The sequence below is a fragment of the Cetorhinus maximus genome, chromosome 5, assembly GCF_964194155.1.
Source record: "Cetorhinus maximus chromosome 5, sCetMax3.hap1.1, whole genome shotgun sequence".
Lineage (NCBI taxonomy): Eukaryota > Metazoa > Chordata > Chondrichthyes > Lamniformes > Cetorhinidae > Cetorhinus > Cetorhinus maximus.
The window spans coordinates 130,930,423-130,956,355 of NC_135883.1; the positions used below are offsets into that span (position 1 = coordinate 130,930,423).

The 25,933-nt window shown below is 42.9% G+C and overlaps 1 protein-coding gene across 1 annotated transcript in view; it reads right to left on the reverse strand.

Moving 5' to 3' along the window:
• Nucleotides 1-25,933, reverse strand: part of ascc3 (activating signal cointegrator 1 complex subunit 3) — a 634,438-nt gene that overhangs the window by 536,268 nt on the left and 72,237 nt on the right. Inside the window, exons 7-10 of the mRNA XM_078542487.1 lie at nt 23,607-23,742; nt 19,146-19,271; nt 6,946-7,146; nt 6,400-6,540 (exon numbers count right to left, since the gene is read on the reverse strand). Of these exons, the coding sequence (XP_078398613.1) occupies nt 6,400-6,540; nt 6,946-7,146; nt 19,146-19,271; nt 23,607-23,742 (604 nt within the window). The remainder of the gene's footprint in view (nt 1-6,399; nt 6,541-6,945; nt 7,147-19,145; nt 19,272-23,606; nt 23,743-25,933) is intronic.

A 25,933-nucleotide genomic window follows, 5' to 3' on the forward strand; every position in this document is an offset into this window, starting at 1 on the left:
ACTCTGGAACAGTTCCTACAGATTGGAGGGTAGCTAATGTAACCCCACTATTTAAAATGGGAGGCAGAGAGAAAACAGGGAATTATAGACCAGTCAGCCTGACGTCGGTAGTGGGGAAAATTCTAGACTCCATAATAAAAGATTTAATAACTGAGCACATGGAAAACAGTGGCAGAATCGGACAGAGTCTGCATGGATTTATGAAAGGGAAATCATGCTTGACAAATCTACTGGAATTTTTCGAAGATGTAACTAGTAGAGTTGATGAGGGGGAGCCAGTGGATGTAGTTTATTTGGACTTTCAGAAGGCTTTCGACAAAGTCCCACATAAGAGACTGGCGTGTAAAATTAAAGTGCATGGGATTGGGGGTAGTGTATTGAGTTGGACAGAAAACTGGTTGGCAGATAGGAAACAAAGAGTAGGAATAAACGGGTCTTTTTCTGAATGGCAGGCAGTGACTGGTGGGGTACCACAGGGATCGGTGCTGGGACCCCAGTTATTCACAATATATATTAATGATTTAAATGAGGGAACGAAATGTAATGTCTCCAAATTTGCAGATGACACAAAGCTGGATGGGAGGGAGGGTGTGCTGTGAGGAGGATGTAGAAATGCTTCAGTGTGATTTGGACAAGCTGAGTGAGTGGGCAAATGCATGGCAGATGCAGTATAATGTGGATAAATGTGAGGTTATCCATTTTGGTAGCAAAAACAGGAAGGCAGATTATCACCTGAATGGCTATAAATTGAGAGAGGGGAATGTGCAAGGAGACCTGGATGTCCTTGTACACCAGTCACTGAAGGTAAGCATGCAGGTGCAACAGGCAAATGGTATGTTGGCCTTCATAGCCAGAGGATTTGAGTACAGGAACAGGGATGTCTTGCTGCAATTGTACAGGGCCTTGGTGAGACCACACCTGGAATATTGTGTGCAGTTCTGGTCCTTATCTGAGGAAGGATGTACTTGCTATAGGGGGAGTGCAGCGAAGGTTTACCCTACTGATTCCTGGGATGGCGGGACTGACATATGAGGAGAGATTGAGTCAATTGGGATTATATTCGCTGGAGTTCAGAAGAATGAGGGGGGATCTCATTGAAACCTATAAAATTCTAACACGGCTAGACAGGGTAGATGCAGGGAGGATGTTCCCGATGGTGGGGGAGTCCCCAGGGATCACAGTCTGAGGATATGGGGGACTGCATCTGCCATGCATTTGCCCACTCAGCTTGTCCAAATCACACTGAAGCATCTCTGCATCCTCCTCACAGCTCACCCTCCCTCCCACCCAGCTTTGTGTCATCTGCAAATTTGGAGACATTACATTTAGTTCCCTCATCTAAATCATTTAGGACTGAGATGAGGAGAAATTTCTTCACCCAGAGAGTGGTGAGCCTGTGGAATTCGTTACCACAGAAAGTAGTTGAGACCAAAACATTGGATGTTTTCAAGAAGGAGTTAGATATAGCTCTTGGGGTGAAAGGGATCAAAGGGTATGGGGAGAAAGCGGGAGCAGGCTATTGAGTTGGATGATCAGCCATGGTCATAATGAATGGCGGAGCAGGCTCGAAGGGCCGAATGGCCTACTCCTGCTCCTAGTTTCTATGTTAAGAATCTAGCTACCTCCGTTTGACAAATATTCAATGATCCCACCTCCAACGCCTTCTGAGGCAGAGAATTCCAAAGTCACACAACCCTCAGAGAAAAAAATTCTCCTCATTTCTGTCCTAAAAGGGTGACCCCTAATTGTAAAACATTGCCCCCTAGTTCTGGACTCACCCACAAGAGAAAACATCCTTTCCATGTCCACCTTGTCGAGACCATTCAGGATCTTGTATACTTCAATCAAGTCATCCCTCACTCTTCTAAACTCCAGTGGAAACAAGCCAAGTCTTTCCAACCTTTCCTCATAAGGCAACCCATTCACTCCAGGTTATCAATCTAACAAACCTCCTCTGAACCGCCTCCAAGGCATTTACATCCTTTCTTAAATAAGGAGACCAAAGCTGTACACGGTTTTCGGGGTGTGGTCTCACCAATGCCCCGTATAACTGAAGTATAACATCCTTACTTTTATGTTCAATTCCTCTCGTAATAAAGGATAACATTTCACGAGCCTTCTTAATTACTCGCTGTGCCTGCATACTAACCTTTTGTGACTCATGCACTAGAACACCTACATCCCTCTGCACCTTGGAATTCTACAGTTGTTCGCCGTTTAAGTAATACTCTGCTTTTGTATTCTTCCTGCCAAAATGAACAACTTCACATTTTCCAACATTATAATCCAACTGCCATATTTTTTCCCACTCACACAATCAATCTATACCCTTCTGCAACCTCTTTATGTCCCCTTCACAGCCTACTTTCCTACCTATCTTTGTGTCATCTGAAAATTTAGCTACCATGCCTTCGCTGTCCTCATCTAAGTCATTGATATGAATTGTAAAAAATTGAGGCTCAAGCACAGACCCCTGCGGGACTCCACTCGTCGCATCCTGCCAATCAGAAAAAGACCCATTTATGCATACTCTCTGTTTTCTGCCAGCCAACCAATCTTCTATCTGTCAGTTTAAAAATCACATGAATCTGTTCCTAGCTTAGACAATCTTCTATCTATGTTATTATGTAAACCGTATGCCATGAGCATTTATTTTCAGCAATAGTCTTTGATGTGGCACCTTATCGAATGCCTTCTGGAAATCCAAGGACAGTACCTCTACAAGCTCCCCTTTATCACAGTGCATGTTGCTCCTTCAAAGAACCCTAATAAATTGGTTAAACTTGATTTCCCTTTCCACAAAACCATGCTGACTCCCGATTACCTTGAGTTTTTTTAAAGTGCCCAGCTCTAACCACCTTAATGATTGATTCGAACACTTCCCCATGACAGATGTCAAGCTAACTGACCTATAGTTTCTTGTTTTCTTTTCTCCCCCCGTCTTGAAGAGCGTTATATTCGCTACTTCCCAGTCTAATGAAAACTTTCCAGATTGTGGCGAATTTTGGAAAATTAACACCAATGCAGCTACTACATCATTAGCCACCTCTTTTAAAACCCTAGGATGAAGTCCATCAGGACCCGGAGACTTGTCAGCCCACAGCTCCATCAGTTTGCTCAGTCCTGCTTCCCTCGTTATTGTAATTTCACCCAGTTCCTCTCTGCCTTCCACCTCCTAATTTTAACTATTAGTTGTATCTTCTATAGTGAAGACAGAAGCAAAATACTTGCTCATTTCGCCCGCCATTTCCTTATTATCTACTATTAACTCCCCATTGTCATCATCACAGCAATCATCTGTATAGCTGAATGATCTTGATAATTGTAGTGATTTGTTAGTTTTGTTCTCACATGGCAGTGGCAGTAGGTGGGAATGCCCTTCTGTGTAACCATGCAGTTGTGGATTTCAAGACCTACCAGTAATAGATCAGTAACACAACTGGGATTGGCCCATGAGCAGCCCACTTCATGTTTTCATGATGATGTTTGTAGAAAACCCATAATTGTGGACTGCCATAGATTGGACTTAATTTTGACCAGAGGTAAAGTTCAATGCTGCAACACAAATTTTCATTTTGAGCTTCCAATGACACTGAGCTCTTTTAAAGTCATGTTATTGCTAGGAAGTAGGCAACAGTGGCAAGGAAAACAAGACTGGTCATTTTGGAGTTTATCAAAAATAAGAATGTCAGTGCGAGAGAAAATAAATTCTATTGTGCATGCAGTATTCACATCAATTACTCTCATTTCAAGCATAATATGAGTTGAGTCTAGTGTGAAACACTCTCCATTCAGTCTCTTGGGAATGAAAGCCGCAAAGTTTTGTTACCCTGATCATACTGTCCTTATAACAGCTGTGAAGTAATTGGAAGCAGGCTATTTCTGCAGTCATTCAGCAAGGCGGGAACTTTCACTCTAAATAGAATTCGAAAGGCCCAGCCAAAACTCCATTGGTAGATTCAGAATTAATTGGTGGCCGTAAAGTGCAACAGGATGAGCCACTTTGAGAGGCCTGATGAAAATGATTTTGATAGCTTCCAAGCCTATGACACTTTCAACATTAAAAATAACTATCACAGCACTATCTGCTGGCGTAACATGAATTGCACGGAATTCACTGACCCACCAATCAATTCCAATGTATGATGGATTCTACATAATATAAGTACGCTGAGCTTTTTTCATCTCAGCTGGAAACAAATTTATGCGATTTTTAAACTGACAGGCTATAATGAGAAGAAAATTATTTTTTAAATTAAGAAATTAATTGTGGCATTTTTCATCTGATAAATCAGTTGAAAACATAAAATGCTTCCGGAAGAAGGGAGAAGAACAAGGGCAGCAGACATATGGAAACACCGCTACCTGCAAGTTCCCCTCCAGTCGCACGCTATCGTGACGTGGAACTTTTTAACCACTCCTTCATTGTCACTGGGTCAAGATCCTGGAACTCCCTCCCTGAAAGGTGTAATCATCCCACATGTACTGCAGCACTTCAAGAAGGCAGCTCATCATTAGCTTTTCAAGGGCAATTAGGGATGGACAATAAATGGTGCTCTTGCCAGCGAGCTCACATCCCGTGAACTAATAAAAAAAACTGCTCTTCTGTCTGAGACATAACTGGGGTGATTACAGGCACTCTGTTTTAAAAAATGCATTGGTTGCAGCAACTGAAAATGTTCCTGAGGTTGTACCCAATATCATGTGCACTGTTCAAAAATGAAAAGCGGCAACATAGTCAATTAATTTCCAACTTGGGGGAATCATAGCAATACTAAAAAGCATTGAATGGATGACAAAAATGGCGAACATTATGGTAAAAGATACAGACTATACTTAAAATGGGTAATACAACAGAACCGCTCTGTTCTTTGAAATCAGAATCTAATTTTCCAAGACCCGAGACACTGGCGACACTTCATAAGTGGCGGACAGCTTATTGAGAAATTACAAGTGCACTACTATTCATTGAAATCAGTGGACAGAAAACAATGGCTCATGCATCCATAATTTTCCAATAAGCTGCGTACAAAGCCTCATCCAGCAGCACTAATCTCAGAAAATGCAACCTGGATTAACCTCATTTTTAGTATTTTGTACATGTATTTCGTAGTTTTTCAAGCCAACAGCTAATCCTGAACAAATCTAGATAAATTGAGGCATAGTTTATTACTTTGATACAGCAATTTCTTTCTTATTAAGTACATCATAGCAACTTTGCTACCTGAAGTAACAATGTATTTTACTGTACCTTGTAACAAATCATATTACTTATACGACATAAGAACATTGGCAATGAAGTCCTGTGCACACAATAGAACAAGACTAACAAAGGGTAGCAGCTGAAACTACTGCTACCCTCGGGAAATAAAATTAACTGCTCCAGTTTAAAAAACATCTTTTAGCTAAGGTTCTATCAAAATGCCATAGTATCTGAATACCTGAACAAGACTGCAGTTTTTAAATTCTTATTGAACTAAAATTATTTAAATGCAACTTTTAGTAATACATTGAATGTGCTAGATGTGCTCAAAGAAGGTTAAAATGATAGTTTCTGCCACTTCTATACAAAACCTAGAAAGAAACGTTCAAAAGTAATACTAACATAGTTAATAATTCCCAAGGTTCATTATCATTATTCAGATTCTGTGGCCAGCTTTTCACCACCACCTTCTCAAGGGCAATTAGGGATGGGCAATAATTGCTGGCCTAGCCAGCAACTCCCACCTCCCATAAATTAATAAAACAAAAATAATGTCCATTTCTGCACCCATTCTGCCAAAGTCAGGCCACATTCAGATCTCTCACTAATCTTATTAGCATATGACCAAACGTAAAATAGTCGTGAATCAGCAGAATTGCCCAGCATGATTTGAGTGGAACTGGAACAAAACCAATGGGCCCTGAAGACATTTGGGTGGAGGGCTACAAAAGTGGGTGAAAAAATAAAAATAAATTTCCATCAGAATGAAGCTGGAAAATTCAAGGTTTAGTAGTACACAGCTCTCTTCATATTTATGAATTAATTTAAGGCACAAATGGTTTGGCTCGGTAAGGTAGCAGATAGCTTAGCTAGGCATTGTACAATCATATTTTGACTTCCTGATTGTAGAAATATCAGGCCTTCACAAGTTATTAAGGGCTCTTACTTGTAGCTTAAAAATAATTACAAGTAACAACACCAAATCCAATGTCTCTATGTGTTTGTCCTTTACCACATCTCTTAAAAACCGTTTTAAGAAAAGTACTGGCTAAAAATGCTGAAATTCACAGAGACATTCAATCGCTCGGAATAAAGAGCAGCTTTGGCCAAATCAAGTGATAAACTTGTCAGTAAAATTATTTAAGCAATATCTTGCGTCAAGTTAATATTTGAATGTCATGGACCTTTAGACATACCTGTGTCCGTAATATTTCTCCTTTGGTCAACTGCATGTCGCCAGTAAGCTCCTTCACCTGGATACCCAATGGTTCCAGACGCTTGCTAAAGTAATTTGTCATCTCAGCAGCTAAGGCCTTCATAGGAGCTACATATATAATCTGTAATGAAAGAAAATATTGTGAATGAACACATAAGTTTCAGTGCTCATTTATCTCAGAAACTATTATAAATTATACTTTAATGTGAAATATGGTTGTGTTCAGTTCAGCTGAAAACTTTAACTGTGATGCATGAAAACTGACTATCCTTGTTGGCTCAGAATGTAACTGGTTACAATTAATGTATTTAGCTATTATTTTGAAAATTGGCTTGGGTTCAGAATTAAATCTATTGTCACATGGAAATTAGGTCATAATAAATATTTTGTATTAATATACAGTCAAATATCAGCACTGCAACATAGCTGGTAAGGTTTTGAAACAATTTCAGAAACACAATTAATAACAATTTTTAAAAAAACACTCCCCAAATAAAAATGTGTCTTTGCTTCATTAAATCCATACCTTGAACTCATCCTTTCTGATAACTCCTTGCTGAATATGCTGGCGGATTTCATGCAGAACAGTAAGCATGGCAATGTTAGTTTTCCCAGCTCCAGTAGGTGCACAAATCAGCATATTCTCATTTGTGTTGTAAGCTGTCTCAAATACTATTGATTGGATACGGTTCAGTCGCTTCATCCCTTTAAAAGCCAACTGTCCAATCTGAAAGGTTAAGGATGAAAATTACGATAAAGCAACTATAACTAAAGAGACGAAGAAATTTCAAGTATCTCCATAATTCCCAGCATACTTGTCGCTCAAAGAATATGTTGTAAACAATTGTTTTACGAGTAGAAAATGGAAATCAAATAGTTATTCCCTTTTAGAGTGCAAGAGACTAAAAGCAATTTAAATAATACATATGAACCACTGTGTGCAGTATGTAAACTAACTGAGACGGTTAACATTAGATATAATTCTCCACTTCTCATCACAAAAGGGCTATTGTATTTCTACTTTAAAACTGTGCTTTGCTAATACTTTTCTTAAGGATCTCCCACATCAGTTCCTTTAATGGCAATACTGATGCATATAATCCATGTTAATTATTATATTGGAAGGGTCAATGATACAACAATCAAAATATCCCTATGGATGTTACATTAGATAAGGAAGATATTAAAGAGCAGTGATCATCAAGAAACAACGGACTAGATCCTCGTTATAAAATTGAGGGTGTGTTAACAATGATGTGCAAATCTGCCAGAAAGTGCAGGGATTAAAATACATGGCATGAGTTGCAAATCTCCAGAACTTGCCCATCATTACCCTGCTCTTCCGTTCGTTTTGTACAAAACACTATTTCTTCCTTATTCTTCCTGCCAGTTTTTATGTTCTGGCTATGTTCAGATACATGTGTGTACAACTAAGTGAGGGCAGTTCTACAGCACAGAACAAAGGAGGAGAGGCATTGGAAGAGGATAGCGTAGTCAACCATATCAAAAATCTGCAGTAAGTCAAGAAGGACAAGGAGGGATAATGCATGACTGGCATGGTCATAGTGGTTTGAGTATGAATTCGGGGCTATTTCCATTCTGAAGCATAGGTCGAAATTTGATTGGATAGATTCAAAGAGAAATTTGTGGATAAGATGGTTGGGAAGCAGTAATACTTTCAGGGACAGAAGTTTGAAGGTATGGATGAAGAGGTGAGATTTGGGGAAACTTTCAATGATAGGGAAAGAGATATGAAAAGCTGGATTGAAGAATCAGCCACCAAAGCAACCAGACTTAGTAGCATAGACAACAGCAGCCAGTATGACAGTGCCAAGTTCCTAAAATTTTGATTAAAATTGCATCACTATAAAAGTAGCCAATTTCCTCATATCTGAATTAAAATGGCATCAATGTAAAACCAACTAGCATGAGAAGAAATTAATTTCAAGCTTAGTACACAGAAGGTAAAGAGTCAAGTAAGATGCATTCCTGGTTGGAATCATTAACAACTGTAAGCACGTCAACTTGAACTTAAATTAACAGTGAAGGAATGCATTACAGGAGATCCTGGTAACACATTGTTTTCCTCCTTAGTTTGCTTCACTGCACTACATAAACAATGTGGCTGCTGTACAATAATTTATTTGGGGAATAGAAAACACAGTCTGACAATTCACTCAACTGTTACACAGGTCTGCATTTTTTCCCCTTTCAAATTTTCAATATGATGTTGGACATTTAAATTGCACATCTGCAAAGAACAAACACAAGCTTGCAAAAATGGTGCCTTGCATGTCAAGTTACATGATTTTTAATTTTCTTAAGTGCGTAAACAATCCAAGCTCTATTCCTCAAATCTGTTAAATAACCTTCAAAATAATGGCCCGGATCTTCTGCAAAGCAGAAATCATGGTCTGATTACTGCTCCGCTCTAACTTTTCCCCACCTCGACGCTGCTCCACATTTCTTGCTAGGTCTTGCAAGCCCAGCTTCTCCAGAAATGCAGAGCATAGACTCCATCGGGGCACTCCATCGCAGCACTGTAGCATCAGGGAAAGACAAAACATGCCCCCCTTTTAAGGCACTAGCAGACATATGGTAAGTTTAAACGTCCAGTGTGAATGGATGAGTGGATGAACGAGTGAATGGATAGGTGGGTGACGTAAGTGGGTAGGGTGACAGATTGGTGGGGTGGGCAGTAGCTGGATCAGTTCAGTAGTCAGCTCAGAGGCTGCTCAAGTCTGGCCGGGGTCGTAGTCAGATGGTTGTGGGAAGTAGTTGGGTCGAGTGGTCAGTGAGAGTGATTGTGGGGTTAGTTCTGTAGTTACCCAGAAGTTAAACTATAATTTTTCTGTCTAGCATTTCCTGGGTAACTGTGCAAGTTAAGTCCCAAGGAACTGTCCAAGGTCTCCGACTCTAGCTCAGAGTCGGAGTCCTTCGTGGAGGGTCCCAGGGAGCAGGAGAAATGCAGAGGAAGTTCAATCTTCTCAGGCAAATCCCACAGAGGTCAGCGCGTCAGAACTTCCACAAGGTCCCAACGTGCATCTTGGGTCATATGTCCAGTCTCTGACGATCCAGAGATTGGAAGATCTGGGTCAATGTCTGTTGCAATCACCTTTAACTGTATAACATAGAAAATTGAACAAATATACTGGCAAGACTTTAGCAGTGGCATATAGCTACACCAAGATAGATATGAATACATATGCATACAAAAAATTGCTAATTATCCAGTAGTACAAATGAAGCAATTTTTAAAAAATGCACAAGATGTGTTTTTTTTATTTTGCTCAATAAGTTATATCAATAGAATTCAAATTAAGCAATTTTGAATTAAGGGAATTAAAAAAAGTGTAGCCCATGCAATATTCTTTAATAAGTATATAACTTGTAAAAAAGAAAAGTCAGCTTACGCATACTAAAAATATTTGTATAGGGTTCCCGAGGCCTTCTGTCGAGTCCAGCAGAGTTGGGGGAATCAATGCCATATCCCCTATTTTACAGTACCAGCAGTGGTCAGTGAGTGGGGGCAGGTGGTCAGTGGGTGGGGAGGGTCAGGTGACCAGTGGGGGAAGTTCGAGTGGCCAATGGGGGTGGGGTGGGGGGGGTCAGGAGGGTAGTTGGGGTTGTTGGAGGGGTCAGAGGTAGTCAGAGGAGTTCATGGGATAGTTGGGAGGGTAATCAGGAAATTGGGGATGCAATCAGAGCAGTAGGCCTTAGTTCCGGCTTGTGGGGGGGGTGGGGAGAGAGAGAGAGAGAGAGAGAGAGAGAGAGAGAGAGAGAGAGGGGTGGGTCAGGGTAATCAGGAGCTGAGGGGTAGTCAAGAGGTCATGCGATAGTTGGGAGGGATAGCCAGGGAGGGTAGGGGCGGTATTGTCGGAGGGTCAGGTGTATTCAGAGGAGTTGGTGGGCTAGTTGGAGAGGGTCGTAAGGTAGCCTAGAGGGTATTTGTGAGATTGGGGATGTAGTTGGTTGAGTGGGGTTTAGTCAGGGGCTCGGAGTAGTCGGGAGGTCCAGGGGACAGTCAGGAGGGTAGGGAGGAATAGTCGGGGAGGGTAGGGAGGGATAGTCAGGGAGGGTGGGGGTAGTCAGAGAGGTTGGGGTGATAGTCAGAGAGGGTCATGGGCTAATCAGGAGATTGGGGATGTGGTTGGAAGGGTAGGGCATAGTCAGGGAGTCGGGGGTAGTCAGGAGGTTAGGAAGTAGCCAGGAGATCGGGGGCAGTTGGAAGGGTGGGGAAGGGTAGGCGGGAGGGTAGGGGGTAGCTGGGGTGTGGGGAGGTAGTCAGTGGGTCAGGGGGTAGTCAGGGGGGTGGGGGTTAGTCAGGGGTCAGGAGGCTATTTAAAGGGGTGAGGGGTAGTCAAAGGGATCTGGTGTTGTCGGGGGGGGTCGTGGGATAGTCGGGACAGTAATCAGAAGATTAGAGGTATAGTCAGAGGGACGGGGCTTAGTCGGGGGGTCAGGAGGTGGTTGGGAGGTAAGGGAGTAGTCGGGAGGTCAGTGGGTAGTCAGGAGATCAGGGGATAGTCAGGAGGGATAGTCGGGCAGGATGAGGGGTAGTTGGAGAGGGTCATGGGATAGTCGGGAGGGTGGTCACGAGATTGGGGGTGTAGTCAGAGGGGTGGGGTTTAGTCGGGGGGGGTGGGGGTTCAGGGGGTAGTCGGGAGGGTAGGGAGAGGTAATCGTAGTGGGTAGGGAGGGATAGCCAGTGAGGTAGCTGGGGGGATGGGGTTTATTCGGGAAGGTGGGGGGTTATAGTTGGGGAGGTAGCGGGGACATCCCTTGGGGTGTCCGGTGTGTATTCGGGGGTGGGGGGAGGGGTGGGGGTGTGGTTAGTACTTTAATTACCCAGGAGTTAGGAGTGCTTTTAATTCTGGTAATACAGTCGGAACCATCCAAAGTCTCCGACTTAAATCGGAGTATCATATGGTTCCCTGGTCAGGGTAACTGCCCATTAGAAATTTGAACTTTCCAGGCAATTGCGATGCAATCCGTACGTGGGGTCTTCGGAGGTGGGCCCCCGCGCATCTTCCAGAGATTTAAGTTATGGGCCAATGTATTTCATTTATTTTCTGCAAACCCAAGAAAACAATAAAAAAAGGCCAGGTCTGGGGATAAGTAACTTGCCTATCCATTTTCAAAGCTGGCAAACAAAGTTTTGTGGGCTTTGTACAGTGCGTGCGAATATATCATAACCTCAGCTTTCCTGTCTCCGGAAGAGAGGGATCCTGCAGAACAGGCAGGCACCTTGATCATCTAATAATGTGCAATTTTAACTGTGTTGCTCTCTAAGCTATTTTCAACAAAAGCAGACTACACATACAATTAATCTATTTCACCCCTTGAGCATATTTCATGCTGGCTGCAGTACAAAGGCATTTTTGAAGGAGGAGGGAATCCCTCAATAAGGTTAGATTGCTGGATGATATAAAGTGAAAGGTGTTGTATTTGTGAAAATTTATTGCTCAAATTCTTACACTCTTAAACTGCAACAAAACAGAGATCTGTCCAAGATGGTATGATGGAACGTTTAGAGAAAAAAAAATATGGAAAAATCACTGATGAAAATACTGCAGGCTTGGCCTGCGAAGCCCCCCAAATGTGGCCCCCGGAGGCAGTTTTCAAAATGCCAGTAAGTGGAGTGGAAGGTTCAGAAAGAAACTGCTCCTCCAATCACAATGATAGGCTTATCAGCAGCAAATGTGGGAGAGAAGCAGTCTGTGATTGGAGGAGCAGCAACACTGGTGCAGCGTGTGCTCTGGAAAAAAGACGTACGTGGCGGGGGGGGGCGGAGGAGGAGGAGGAGGAGGAGGATGCCAGATGCTGCCAGGCCCAGAGCGAGTGTGTGTGGGAGAGAAAGGGCGAGTGGTGGGCGAGTGATTGTGGGAGAGAGAAAGTGTGGGACAGGATGAGTGAGAGAGAGAGAGAGAGAGAGAGAGTGTGAGTGAGTGTAGGGCTTGCGTGTGTCTGGCTCACTCGCAGTCTCAGGATTCCTACTCACCCTCACACAATCACACCCACTCACACAGTGGGTGAGGGTGAGTGAGTGAGCATCAAGAGATTGGGAGCGAGCCAGGCAAACAAACTCTGTCCCTCTCACACACTAATGTTGATCTTTATTAATTACTCCTTTTTAATTCTCAATTTATTGCTTTGACATTATTTTATTTTTGCTCAGCAAATTATTTTTCTTTATAACTCAACTTTATTTTGAAATTCATGTTTAATGTTTTGTCAAAACTTATCTTTCTGAAGTGTACGCATTGGCCCCTTGAGTAAGAAAAAAATGGAAACATGCCCCCCCGCCCCCCCAAATGGACAAGCCTGAATTACTGCTTTAGACCAGTGCAGCATATCAAGCTGTGTTCCAAAAGCTGATTGGAACAGTAACACCATTCAATAATTTCTTTGGTTATTATTATCCTTCACTTTGAAATTATCCTTCAATTTGAAAGAATTTCAATATCTTTTCTGATTATTCATGTGTAAGATGTGAGCCTCGCTGGCAAGGTCAGTATTTATTGCCCATTCCCATTTGCCTTTAAGAAAGTAGCGGGGAGCTGCCTTCTCGAACCATTCCAGTCCACAGTGCTGCCACACAGAGTGTTCCAGGCTGTTGAACCAGCAACACTCAAGAAATGGCGATACATTTCCAAGTCAGGATGGTGTGTGAAATGCAGGGCAACTTGCAGATGGTGCTGCTCCCATGTGCCTGCTGCCCTTGTCAATCCAGGTAGAGGAGGTTGCAGGTTTGGGATTTTAAATTTTTTTTTCATGGCAAGACCAACATTTGTTACCCATTCCTATTTGCCCTTGAGAAGGTGGTGGTGAGTGTCTTCTTAAACCATTGGAGTCCCTCTGGTGCAAGTACACCCATAAGCGCTGTTAGAAAAGGAGTTCCAGGTTTTTGATCCAGAAAGTGAAGGAACTGCAATATAGTTCCAGATCAAGATGGTGTATGGCTTGGAGGGGAACTTGCAGGTGGTGATGTTCCAGTGCATCTGCTGCCCTTGTCCTTCTAGGTAGTGGAGGTTGCAGGTTTGGAAGATGCTGTCCCAGGAGGCTTAACCAGTTGCTTCAGTGCATCACTTGTGCACCGGTAGTGAAGGGAGCGAATATTTAAGGTGGTGGATGGGGTGCCAATCAAACAGGCTGCTCTGTCCTAGGTGGTGTTGAGCTTCTTGAATGTTGTTGAAGCTGCACTCATCCAGCCAAGCAGAGAGTATTCCATCACATTCCTGGCCTGTGCCTTGGAAATGGTGAAGCCAAGAGGTGAGTTACTCGTCGCAGAATTCCTAATTTCTAACCTGCTTTTGTAGCCACAGTATATATAGGGCTGGTTCAGATAAGTTTCTGGTCAATGGCAGCCAGCTTGATTGGCACTCCATTCACCACCTTAAAAATTTACTCCCTCCACCACCAGTGCAGAGTGGCAGCAGTCTGTGGCAACTACAAGATGCAGCAACTCGCCAAGCCTTCTTTAACAGCATTCTGTGGTGAGTTACTCACAACCTGACTCCTCAAAGCCTGTCCACCATCTACAAGGCACAAGCCAGGAGCGTGATGGAATACTCTCCACTTGCCTGGATGAAAGCAGTTCAACACAAAGGAAACTCGTCACCATCCAGGACAAAGTAACCCACCTGATTTGCACTCCATCCACGACCTCAAAACAGTCATAGCTCAAGCACCAGTGCAGTTGTAGCAGTGTGTACCATCTACATTTACCAGCAACTCGCCAAGGCCTCTTAAGCAATACTTCCCAAATTCAAGACCTCTACCACCTAGAAGAACAAGGGCAGCAGGTGAATGGGAGCATCACCTGGGAGCTCCTCTCCAAGTCACACACTGTCCTGACTTAGAAATATATCATCGTTTCTTCTTCATGGCTGGGTCAAAATCCTGAAACTTCCTCCCTAACAGCACTATGAGTGTACCTCATCACAAGGAATGCAGTGGTGCAAGAAGGTGGTCACCACCACCTTTTCAAGGTTGATTAGGGATGGGCAACAAATGCTGACCTTGCCAATGACACCCACATCCTGTGAATGAATAAAATAAAACATGATTCAGAACCATCATGTTGCAAATCATATTCTTAGTCTTGCTCATGTGTCCTCAGTTTCTGGAGCCTCATTCATATCCTTAGCTCTTTTTCCTCACTTGCACTAACCCCATGATTCCCACTGAACCACAATTTGGAGAGGCAGTGGCATGCTGGTATTGTCATTGGGCTGGTATTCCAGAGACCCAGGGTAAGGCTCTGGGGACCCACATTTGAATCCCACCATAGCAGATGGTGGAATTCGAATTCAATGCAAATCTGGCATTAAAAGTCTGATGAAGACCACAAAACCATTGTTAATTGTTCTAAAAACCTACCTGGTTCGCTAATGTCCTTTTGGGAAGGAAATCTGCTGTCCTTACCTCGTCTGGCCTACATGTGACTCCAGACCCACAGCAATGTGGTTGACTCTTAAATGCCTTCTGAACAAGGGCAATTAGGGATGGGCAATAAATGCTGGCCTAGCCAGCAACACCCACATCCCATGGACGAATATAAAATAAAATACCCACCTTAATTCCTGTCATATGCCTGCTGTAGTCCTTAGTTTATATTATATATTAACAACAAAAAATTCTAGTTATCTAGCACCATTAATGTAGAAAATTGTCCCAAAGCACTTCACAGGAGCGTCATCAAACAAATTTGATACCAAGCCACATGAGGAAATATTAGGCTCAATAATCAAAAGCTTGATCAAGAGGTAGGTTTTAAGGAGCATCTTAAAGGAGGAAAGTGGTGAAGAGAAGAGTTTTAGAGAGGGAATTCCAGAGCTTAATGCTTTGGCAGCTGAATACATGGATGCAATGGTGGAGAAATTAAAATCAAGGATGAGCATGAAGTCAGGATTGAAAGAATGCAGAGATCACAGAGGATTCTAGGGATGGAGAATGTTACAGAGATAGGAAGAGGTGAAGCCGTGAAAGCATTTGAAAACAGGGACAAGAATTCTAAAACTGAGACATTGCTTAAGCTGAAGCCAACACCGACCATCAAGCACAACTGCCATGGGCGAACAGGGTTTTGTGCAAGTTAGGATATGGGCAGCAGAGTTTGGATGACCTCAAGTTTACAGAGGGTGGAAGATAGAGGGCACTGCAAATAGACAGTCTTAGCAATGCACGGATAGGTGGTCAGAAGCCCTTCTGAGGGTTAAATTCAACACTAAGATTGCACACTTTCCAGTTCAGCCTCAGACAGTTGCCAGGAGACAAAAAGATTAAGTGGCTGGGGAATGGAGCTTGTGGCAGGGACCAGAGATAATGGATTTTGTCTTCCCACTATTTAGTTGGATGAAATTTCTGCCTTTCCAGTACTGGATGTTGGACAAGCAGTTAGACAAGCAGTTAGACAATTTAGAGAGAGTAGAGGCATTATTATTGCTAAACATATGAAGTTCCCTTCAAATAATCAGGATTAAGATTTAACATCATGAAGTCCTGGTTTAAAAAATATATATACAATAGGAAGCCAACATTTGTATTATCGGTATGTAAAAGGGTTTCTCCTAAGCAGTCTACTGAACTTCAATAGTGCAAACTTGTAGGAACTAAGAAAATGCCTTTCATCAGGGTTTGCTCATCAAAATTTGAGTAGCTCTAGACAACTAACATCTTTAGTGAGGAGATAAAACAGGTGGGATTGTATTGGTCACCTGTCACACACCACATCCCGTCCATTTTCCCTTCCCTTGACACCTATGGAAAGGATAACCAGGTCGAATGCACAAGGGGTGGATGACTTGATACCACCAGGTTTATGCCTTTCCCAAAGCTCAAAGTACGCTGACAATATAGGTTGCAGTAAGATCATGGTAAGTCTATTACAAAAGGTTAAAAATTGGCTACATGTACATTCTTTACACTCGGATGAGTAACTGCAAAGCACTCCTTTTTATGTACTGGGGATTCTACACAAATTGCAATTGAGTACGCACTTACCAACTAATAGAAAGAGAAACACAAAAACCACAAGTGGTCAGAGTTAACATGAAACTTTTCTGTCCTAAATTCTCCTCAATTCAGATAATTCCAATAACAATCGAAAGTAGAAGTAAGCTGAGTTATTGCCAAAGCTCTATCCATTGGTTTTAAAGGAAATTATAAACTAATCAATAGTTTGGTTATAAGTAGGACATCAGAACAAAAATGTTAAGAGAACAGATGTTTTCACGAAAGTGAATTGTGATGAAATCAGCAGATCTGAATTAACAATCTCCGCTAAAAGATAAAACATATGCAACCCAAAGAATAAATCCCATCGTAAGTAATCACATGGGCGATAAGAAATCTTAAAACAGATTTCAGAAAGCAGAGCAGTCTGGCCAGTAGCACATCAGCAGGTTTAGAAACAGAAAATGCAGGACATACTCAGCAAATAAAGCAGCATCTGTGCAGAGAAACAGAATTAGTGTTTTAGGTCGTGATAACCCTTCATCAGTATTTTGCTTTTGCCGAATTAGCAGAGTCAGCTGCAACCGTCATCAAAAATATAGATCTTAAGGAGGCTTTTAAAAGTATGGAACAGAAGTAGCAAGGTAATTAAATTTCTGGAATGGCCCACACTGGGAGTAAAAGATAGTGTGCAGAGAGATAAGAAATGAAGGATAGCAATTTGTTTCAATTCTTTTCCTGAAGGAATATACAAAGATAAAAAAATCTCTATTTCAAGGCAATCGTAAAATGTCAAATGACATATATTGCACAGAACATTTTAAATTTTCTGTAATCTTTCATCTAAAATATGTTTATTTTAAAAAGTCCAGAATGAAGTAAAGTTGAACACTTTTACATTAATCTTCAAAAATTCAGTTGAAGATAACCACTTAAGAGGTGTAAGCAGTGACTACGAAAAAGGCAACAGATAAAGGGAGCATGGTTTGCTTATAGCATTAATTAGGCTATTAGTTCAGTCTGAACTACATGACTCCCCAGTGTTTTGTTAAAATCACTTCTAAACTAGAAGTGGGAAAGCTCAGCCAACAGCAAATTTTGCAGCCTTTGAAGTTCATCAACCTTTGTAGCTCAGTATTGGCATTAATGATGCAAAGTGAAAGCAGTTTTTGTGTAACATTGTGTACACAAGCTCGTATGAATGCATAGATGTCAGTCTAGCTTATATATCTGTGTTGATGCTGATAGTGTCATTTCAGAAGTATTCAGTCCTCCAAAGTACAAACTACAAAACACAGAGTCAATCCAACATCACTTAAAAATTATTCAAAACAAAACTGCATTAAGTATTGACTTTCTAAGATCTAAAACACTTCATGTATTATTTTTTCTCGTGTATCTTTTTCATTATTTATACCAGTGGTGTCCAAACTCCAGCCTACTTCAGTGTCAAATGGCCCAGCAGTAAACTCAATGGTTAATGAAAAATATGGCACCTGAAATATCTGATTTACAGGTGAATTTAAAATAAAACAAGAGACAGTGCTTCTGGTTCACCATAGATCGATGTGCATTTTTCATTCCCAACAACCCCTTTCTAATCAAGACTGTCTTAGGGATCCAGAATGTAGCCAATCAGAAATGTGCGTTTGGGAATAGAGGAAGGGCAGCTCTGTGGAAAGCAGGAGGTATAAGTGATCCACCATGACAGCTTGTCTGATTATTATGGGTAAAATTTTACGCCTCGCGGGTGGGCGCACGCCCGACCCAATAGGGCGTGAAATCGCGCGAGATGACGCGAGTATCCCGATGTCATTGCGCACTTGCGCAATATTTAACTCGGCGGATGCGCATAGAAGTCGGAAGCATGCCCACCAACAATTAAAAGGGCAATTAAGCCCATTAATGGCGCAACTGTCTGCGATTTTTCGTGGCTCGTCCAACCTTACGGTTGGCGGATGGACGAATTGGCCAGGCGACCTTTGTGCCTTTTTCATCACACCTCATCCAAGTGCGGGATGAAATCTCCGTTAGGAAATAAAATTAAAATAAATATCTGGGGACAGCATTTTTACGAGGTATGCTTTCAGGTGCTTCATTGTGATGCATTGGCATTTTTTTTTGCGGCTTCTACAAATTTTACCATTATTTGCAGGTCTGCATCTCCCTGAGACAGCTGTCTGCCTTCAGGGAGTTCCCTCACAGCACCCACCCGCACCCATGGTGATGTCATCGCCTGCCCTCTTCCCACCCCCACCCCGGCAGCGCTGAGCTTTCCAGTGCATGTTTCATGATGGCTGGCTGTCAACCGGTCAGCCAGCGTGAAATCATGGTCGGGGGCCAATCACGGTCTGCAGTCCATTTCCCGTCCGCTCCAGGGCCCGCCAATTGCGCGTGCCTGCCAAGGGTAAAATTCAGGAATATGTTATTTAATTCCTCTTTCTCCGTATACAAACAAATCAGCCTTTCAACTGGAATGAAAATGGCTTCCCCCATGGAAGGAGCTAAAAAGTTATTTTCTCATAATTAGAACAGACTAAAACAATTAAGGGAACCACTACCAATCTAAATGCTGTAAGGACATTCAGCAAAATGAACGGTGAAGGAAAACGTGCTGCTGTGATCTCAAAAAGCACAAAGAAAATCTGAAAGTCATATAAATTATGTTGTGACTGACTGACACAACACCAAAATTACTTCCAAAAGTTCAACTGCAAACTACATGAATTATACAAACAGTAATATCTACAGCATCATTTTACTCCTTACCTCATCCAAGTCTTTGATATCAACTGGTTTCTCCTGAATACCAATTGGCATAGGCTGTGTTGCAGGAATGACAACTTGTTCATAGAGTTTGTTATTCTCTCGCTCAACATCTTCTGGAAGAAACATCTGTACAATATTAAAGTTTATATATCAGCATATGAACAGGTTAAGAATTCATAAATGGAACATATTCTAAGAATACACAGATTCAGCAAAGAACTGTGCCACTTGGTCATCAGATCTATTTCATTTTCATTGGCTACTTAATCATTCAAAATTAAACTTAACAAGGCCATACTCAGTGCGCATGGAGAATCACTGATAAAAAATCAAATGCAAAGTACAGTTGTCTCATCAATATGTCAAGTTCATACTGTGAATACTCCAAGTTGTACATGAAATCACTCCCACTTCCCACAGCAGCCATCCTTGCAGTGGCTTAGCATAAAGCTGTCAAGTTAATATTAATGTGCACCAAAGTATGACCTTAATGGTTCTTTTCCACCTTCCCCTCTTTCACTTGCTTAAAACCTATTACATTTTTAATTTCCATGCGATGAAAGGCCATCAATCTGAAACATTGACCTGAATTTCCATCCTTGAGGTGGGTAACAATAGTCAAGAAAATTCCCAGCTCAGGCCGCTTGCCTCAGGAGAAAGCGCAGGAAAGGATGGGATTTTCATTACTGGGTGGGGGAGGATGCAGGCTGCAGTCAGGCCAGGCAACCCAAGAAAGAGTTCAGAGGCAGCCATCGGGGCTGCTGGGTGCCGAGGTGGGCTGTTTAAAAGGCCTGCCTTGGTGCCGTGAGACTTCATATAAGTTATGAAAAAATTAAGGCCCTCTGGCACTCACCCTTCACAACCCCTCACTCCCCACACACTCCCCATGCCACCTCATGCCCCTCCACCCATCCTCATGCCCCCTCATGCCCCCAATGCTAAGCTACTCTCTCCTCCCACCCACAAGGCTCCTTATGCCAAGTTATGCCAATGAAGTGTCAATCATCCAGACCCTTTAAAGTATCAATAGCAGAAATTGCAAGCCCTTGAAACCTCTATCTTGCGTAAATAAACATTGTGCAAATGACAAAGGAGATCAGAGAGTCAGGTCAGTCAATCACAGAGTGCAGAAGAGGCCCTTCGGCCCATCGAGTCTGCACCAACACATGCGAAATACCTGACCAACCTACCTAATCCCATTTACCAGCACTTGGCCCATAGCCTTGAATGTTATGACATGCCAAGTGCTCATCCAGGTACTTTTTAAAGGATGTGAAGCAACCCGCCTCTACCACCCTCCCAGGCAGCGCATTCCAAACTGTCACCACCCTCTGAGTAAAAAAGGTTTTCCTCACATCCCCCCCTAAAACTCCTGCCCCTCACCTTGAACTTGTGTCCCCTCGTGACTGACCCTTCAACTAAGGGGAACAGCTGCTCCCTATCCACCCTGTCCATGCCCCTCGTAATCTTGTACACCTCGATCAAGTCGCCCCTCGGTCTTCTTTGCTCCAACGAAAACAACCTATCCAACCTCCCTTCATAACTTAAATGTCTCATCCCAGGCAACATCCTGGTGAATCTCCTCTGCACCCCCTCCAGTGCAATCACATCCTTCCTATAATGTGGTGGCCAGAACTGCACACGGTATTCTAGCTGTGGCCTCACCAAGGTTCTATACAACTCCAACATCACCTCCCTACTTTTGTAATCTATGCCTCGATTGATAAAGGCAAGTGTCCCATATGTCTTTTTCACCACCCCACTGACATGCCTCCGCCTTCAGAGATCTATGGACACACACACCAAGGTCCCTTTGTTCCTCAGAACTTCCTAGTGTCATGCCGTTCATTGAATACTTCCTTGTCAAATTACTCCTTCCAAAGTGTATCACCTCACACTTTTCAGGGTTAAATTCCATCTGCCACTTATCTGCCCATTTGACCATCCCGTCTATATCTTCCTGTAGCCCAAGATACTCAACCTCACTGTTAACCACCCAGCCAATCTTTGTATCATCCCAATGTTTTCAAGCAATCAAGCAATGTTTTCCCTGGGTTCAGCTGTTTCAACTCAACAGTCTAATGGATGTCGGGCTCTCAGTCAAGTCTCATTATGCATTCTTGGCTGAGAACCCAGACATCCATCTGGCTTTTGAGACAGCTGAGCCCCAGGGAAAACGTTGATTGACAGTTCTGGTTCTCTGATCTCTTCTGTCAATTGCACACTGTTTATTTACACAAGGTAAAAAGGTTTCAAGTGTTTGCAGTTTCTACCATTGATACTTTAAAAAGTCTGGATGACTGAACTATTTTTGGCCTGTAGTAAAAGGCATATTTTTAAGAAAGTGGAAAGTTCTCAATTGATATCTGTCTTTTAAAGCTTCTTAAAAAAATCCTATTATCACTATCATTCATTGGTTCTATACAGTGTATAGTGGGTGAATGGGCATACAAGTGCCATAACTTGATATGGAGGCATGAGGGGCCATGGAGGGCGGATGGGTGGATGGGCATTAAGTGGCATGGGGCGAATAAAGAGGACCTTCCTCTTTATAAAGAGGAATAAAGAGGAACCTCTCAAAAGGTTCCCTCATGCAAACTATGATTCAAGATACCTCTGAGGTGCCGTGAACCAGGACTCTTTGAAAAGCTGCCTGACTCCATGAAAATTGCAGATGAGTAGGACATGCCTATTTCCGCAATCTCCGGCCAGGTTGGGAGTGCTGGGTGCTCACATCCTTTTTTTTAAAAATTCGTCCACGGGACGTGGGCTTTGCTGGCTGGGCCAGCATTTATTGCCCATCCCTAGTTGCCCTTGAGCAGGTGGTGGTGAGCTGCCTTCTTGAACCGGTGCAGTCTATGTGGTGTAGGTACACCCACAGTGCTGTTAGGAAGGGAGTTCCAGGATTTTGACCCAGTGACAGTGAAAGAACGGCAATATACTTACAAGTCAGGATGGTGAGTGACTTGGAGGGGAACTTCTAGGTGGTTCTGTTCCCGTCTATCTGCTGCACTTGTCCTTCTAGATGGTAGTGGTCAAGGGTTTGGAAGATGCTGTCAAAAGAGCTTTGGTGAATTCTTGCAATGCATCTTGTAGATGGTACACACTGCTGCTACTGTGCATCGGTGGTGGAGGGAGTGAACATTTGTGGATGTGGTGCCAATCAAGCGGGCTGCTGTGTCCCGGACGGTGTCTATTGTGGGAGCTGCACTCATCCAGGCAAGTGGGGAGTATTCCACCACACTCCTGACTTCTGCATTGTGGATGGTGGACATGCTTTGGGAAGTCAGGAGGTGAGTTACTCACCACAGGATTCCTAGCCTCTGACCTGCTCTTGTAGACACAGTATTTATATGGCTAGTCCAGTTCAGTTTCTGGTCAATGGTAACTCCCAGGATGTTGATAGTGGGGGGGTTCAATGATGGTAGTGCCATTGAACATCAAGGGGCAATGGTCGGACTCTCTCTTGTTGGAGATGGTCATTGCCTGGCACTTTTGTGGCGCGAATGTTACTTACCACAATGTTGTCCACGTCTTGCTGCATTTGGACATGGACTGCTTCAGCATTTGTGGAGTCACGAATGGTGCTGAACATTGTGCAATCATCAGTGAACATCCCCACTTCTGACCTTATGATGGAAGGAAGGTCATTGATGAAGCAGCTGAGGATGGTTGGGCCGAGGACACTACCCTGAGGAACTCCTGCAGTGATGTCCTGGAGCTGAGGTGACTGACCTCCAACAGCCACAACTATCTTCCTTTAGGTGTGACTCCAACCAGCGGAGAGTTTTCCCCAATTCCCATTGACTCCAGTTTTGCTAGGGCTCCTTGATGCCACACTCGGTCAAATGCTGCCTTGATGTCAAGGGCAGTCATTCTCACCTCACCTCGGGAGTTCAGCTCTTTGCTCCATGTTTGAACCAAGGCTGTAATGGGGTCAGGAGCTGAGTGGCCCTGACGGAATCCAAACCAGACATCAGTGAGCAGGTTGTTGCTAAGCAAATGCCGCTTGATAGCACTGTTGATGACCCCTTCCATTACTTTACTGATGATGAAGAGTAGACTGATGGGGCGGAATTGGCCGGGTTGGATTTGTCCTGCTGTTTGTGTACAGGACATACCTGGGCAATTTTCCACATAGCCGGTTAGATGCCAGTGTTGCAGCTGTACTGGAACAGCTTGGCTAGGGGCGCGGCAAGTTCTGAAGCACAAGTCTTCAGTACTATTAAAAGGCCCTGGTGAAAATTGGAAACCCCGTGAATAAGGTCAGGAATCCTGGAATCAGATCCCAGCCTCCATTTTCACCCCTTTACAGTCTCCCCGCTTCCATGAAAATTCAGGCCATTAACTCTGTTTCGCCTTCCACAGATGTTTCCTGACCTGATGAGTATTTCCAGCATTTTCTGTTCTTATTTCGTTTACTAAATGCAGCTTGGACAGGGAAAAACACAAAAACCATACCTTTGCACCAGCAATAAAAGCTGGGGATTGCATTGCTTCACTTTTTGAATCATAAACATGTGGGTAGTGGATTCGTTCATAATCATGCTGCCTTGTAAGAATTGGTGCTATTCGTGCGTTCTGAAGAGCATGCTCCCTATAAGTTACATAAAAGAAAATATAATTTTAAAAGCACACCCACATATAAGCCATTTGAAACTGTGAAGTGATCTAGAGTTTGAATGCCACTAGCATAAATAATGAAGAAGATACACAAAAAAAATAATGCTATAACCAGAATTTCTTCCTACACCTCATTTATTCTCTATTAGGAAAATCTTTCCTAAAAATAATGTGTAGCTCATTTTACAATTGACATTTTAATGAATGGGGCAGCTTACACGTTAGAAAACAACCCATTCAGGCTTGTACTCGGCTGTGGATATCAAGGATAAAACAATTCCAATCTATGGCAGAGAACTGCTTTACAGAGCAGGTGATCAGATATATGCACTAAACTATAATCCGGTTTAAGATGATAAGAAATAGGAGCAGGAGAAGACGATGCAGCCCATCAAGCCTGTTCTGCCATTCAATATGATCATGGCTGATCTTTGGCCTAAACTCCAATTTCCTGCCCACTCCCATATCCCTTAATTCCCTGAGGCACCAAAAATCTGTCTATGCCAGCCTCATATATATTCAATGATGGCACATCCACAACTCTCTGGGATAGAGAAGACCAAAGATTCACAACCTTTTGAGTGAAGAAATTTCTCCTCATCTCAGTCCTAAACGATTAGCCCTTTGTCCTGAAACTAGTCGTTTGGTAGTACAGAACTTGAGTATTGCTGAAACAAGAGACATGTCTAAGCTTTTCATCTTGCACTCATCAGGACACTTCGCAAGAATACCAAGATAAGGGGAAACAATAATTTGTGCTGTATGTGAAGAGTGCACTGACTGGTTGGCAAGTGACATTGCCATGGAGAATGCACCAGTGATGGGTGACTAACAGTTAACTGCCAAACATTGTTTGAAATTTAAACCAGGCAGCTTGACCCTGATTGATCAAGGAATTGCCCTGAGGAATGAGTCAGCGAATGGCTGTCACCTATTTTGTTTAGCTGAAACATGCTCTTTATGTCTGTAAAGAACAGGGGCCGGTGTATTAATATATGTAGCTTCCAGTACACACAAATGCGAGCCCAACTGGCAACATTAAATTGGTTGTCAGAGTAATTGTACACTGGGGATTACTTAGTAAATGCTGTCCAATTGCAGAATCACATCTAATGTTGGACACTGTGCTCTGCATTTTGCAAGCCCGGGCACCTTGCCCATTACGAACAGGGGCTGGGGCATGCTGTTTGATACGATTCGCCAGTCTTTGGAACGTACGGCCTACATACCTAGTATCAAACCGGCTCTGAAATTCATGCACCACATTACTCATTTGTGTGATAGGCAGAATGTCTTTTTAGCTTGGTGGCAGCATCCTGTAAGTGGCAAATACCGTTCGTGTTGCTACTGTATAGTAGCAGCGTGACACAGCTAGTTTAAATTTTGCTTAAATTTTTGAGATACCTTGCCCTTCCAGGGTAATGTGAGGTAGAATGGGCACTTTTCACGGCCGAAAGCGTAGCTCATTGCTCTTGCACAAGTCCAGCAGCATTTTTTTAGCTTATTTTCAAGCAAGGCTGTCCTGTCATGTTGAGTGGCAGGTCCAATGAATACGATTTTGGACCTGTCATTAATAATGGCATAGTGGACTTGTGTAAGAGCGATAAGCTACCGCGTGATATATATGACAGGGTTTGTCCTCACGGTTCGCTATGTCCACGTACGTATGGACTGCCCAGGACACACAAGAATGATCTCCCTTAAGTCCTATCTTATCTATGACTGGTTCCGCAAAACATGAACTGGCCAAATAGCTGGGTGAATTGTTACAACCAGCTTTGACTAAGTTTTCCACATACACAGTGAAGGACTCCTTCACAGTTGCGAAGGCCTCCTTCACATTTGCGAAGGCCATACAGGACTTGCATATCGATAGCAATGCTGTGACCATGTGCTCATTTGACATTGCTAGCCTATTCACCAATGTTCCACTTAAGGAAGCCATAGATATTTCTACTGCAGCACTATATCATGGTGATTTGGATCCGCCACCATTGCATGAATCAGTATTTATTGAACTTATGAACTCGGCAACTCGCACAGTTGAGTTCAGTTTTAACAACACCATGTATGCCCAAATAGATGGTGTTGACATGGGATTCCCTCTAGGCCCAGCTCTTGCAAACATCCTTGTTGGGTTCCATCAGAAACATGTCTTTGATGGA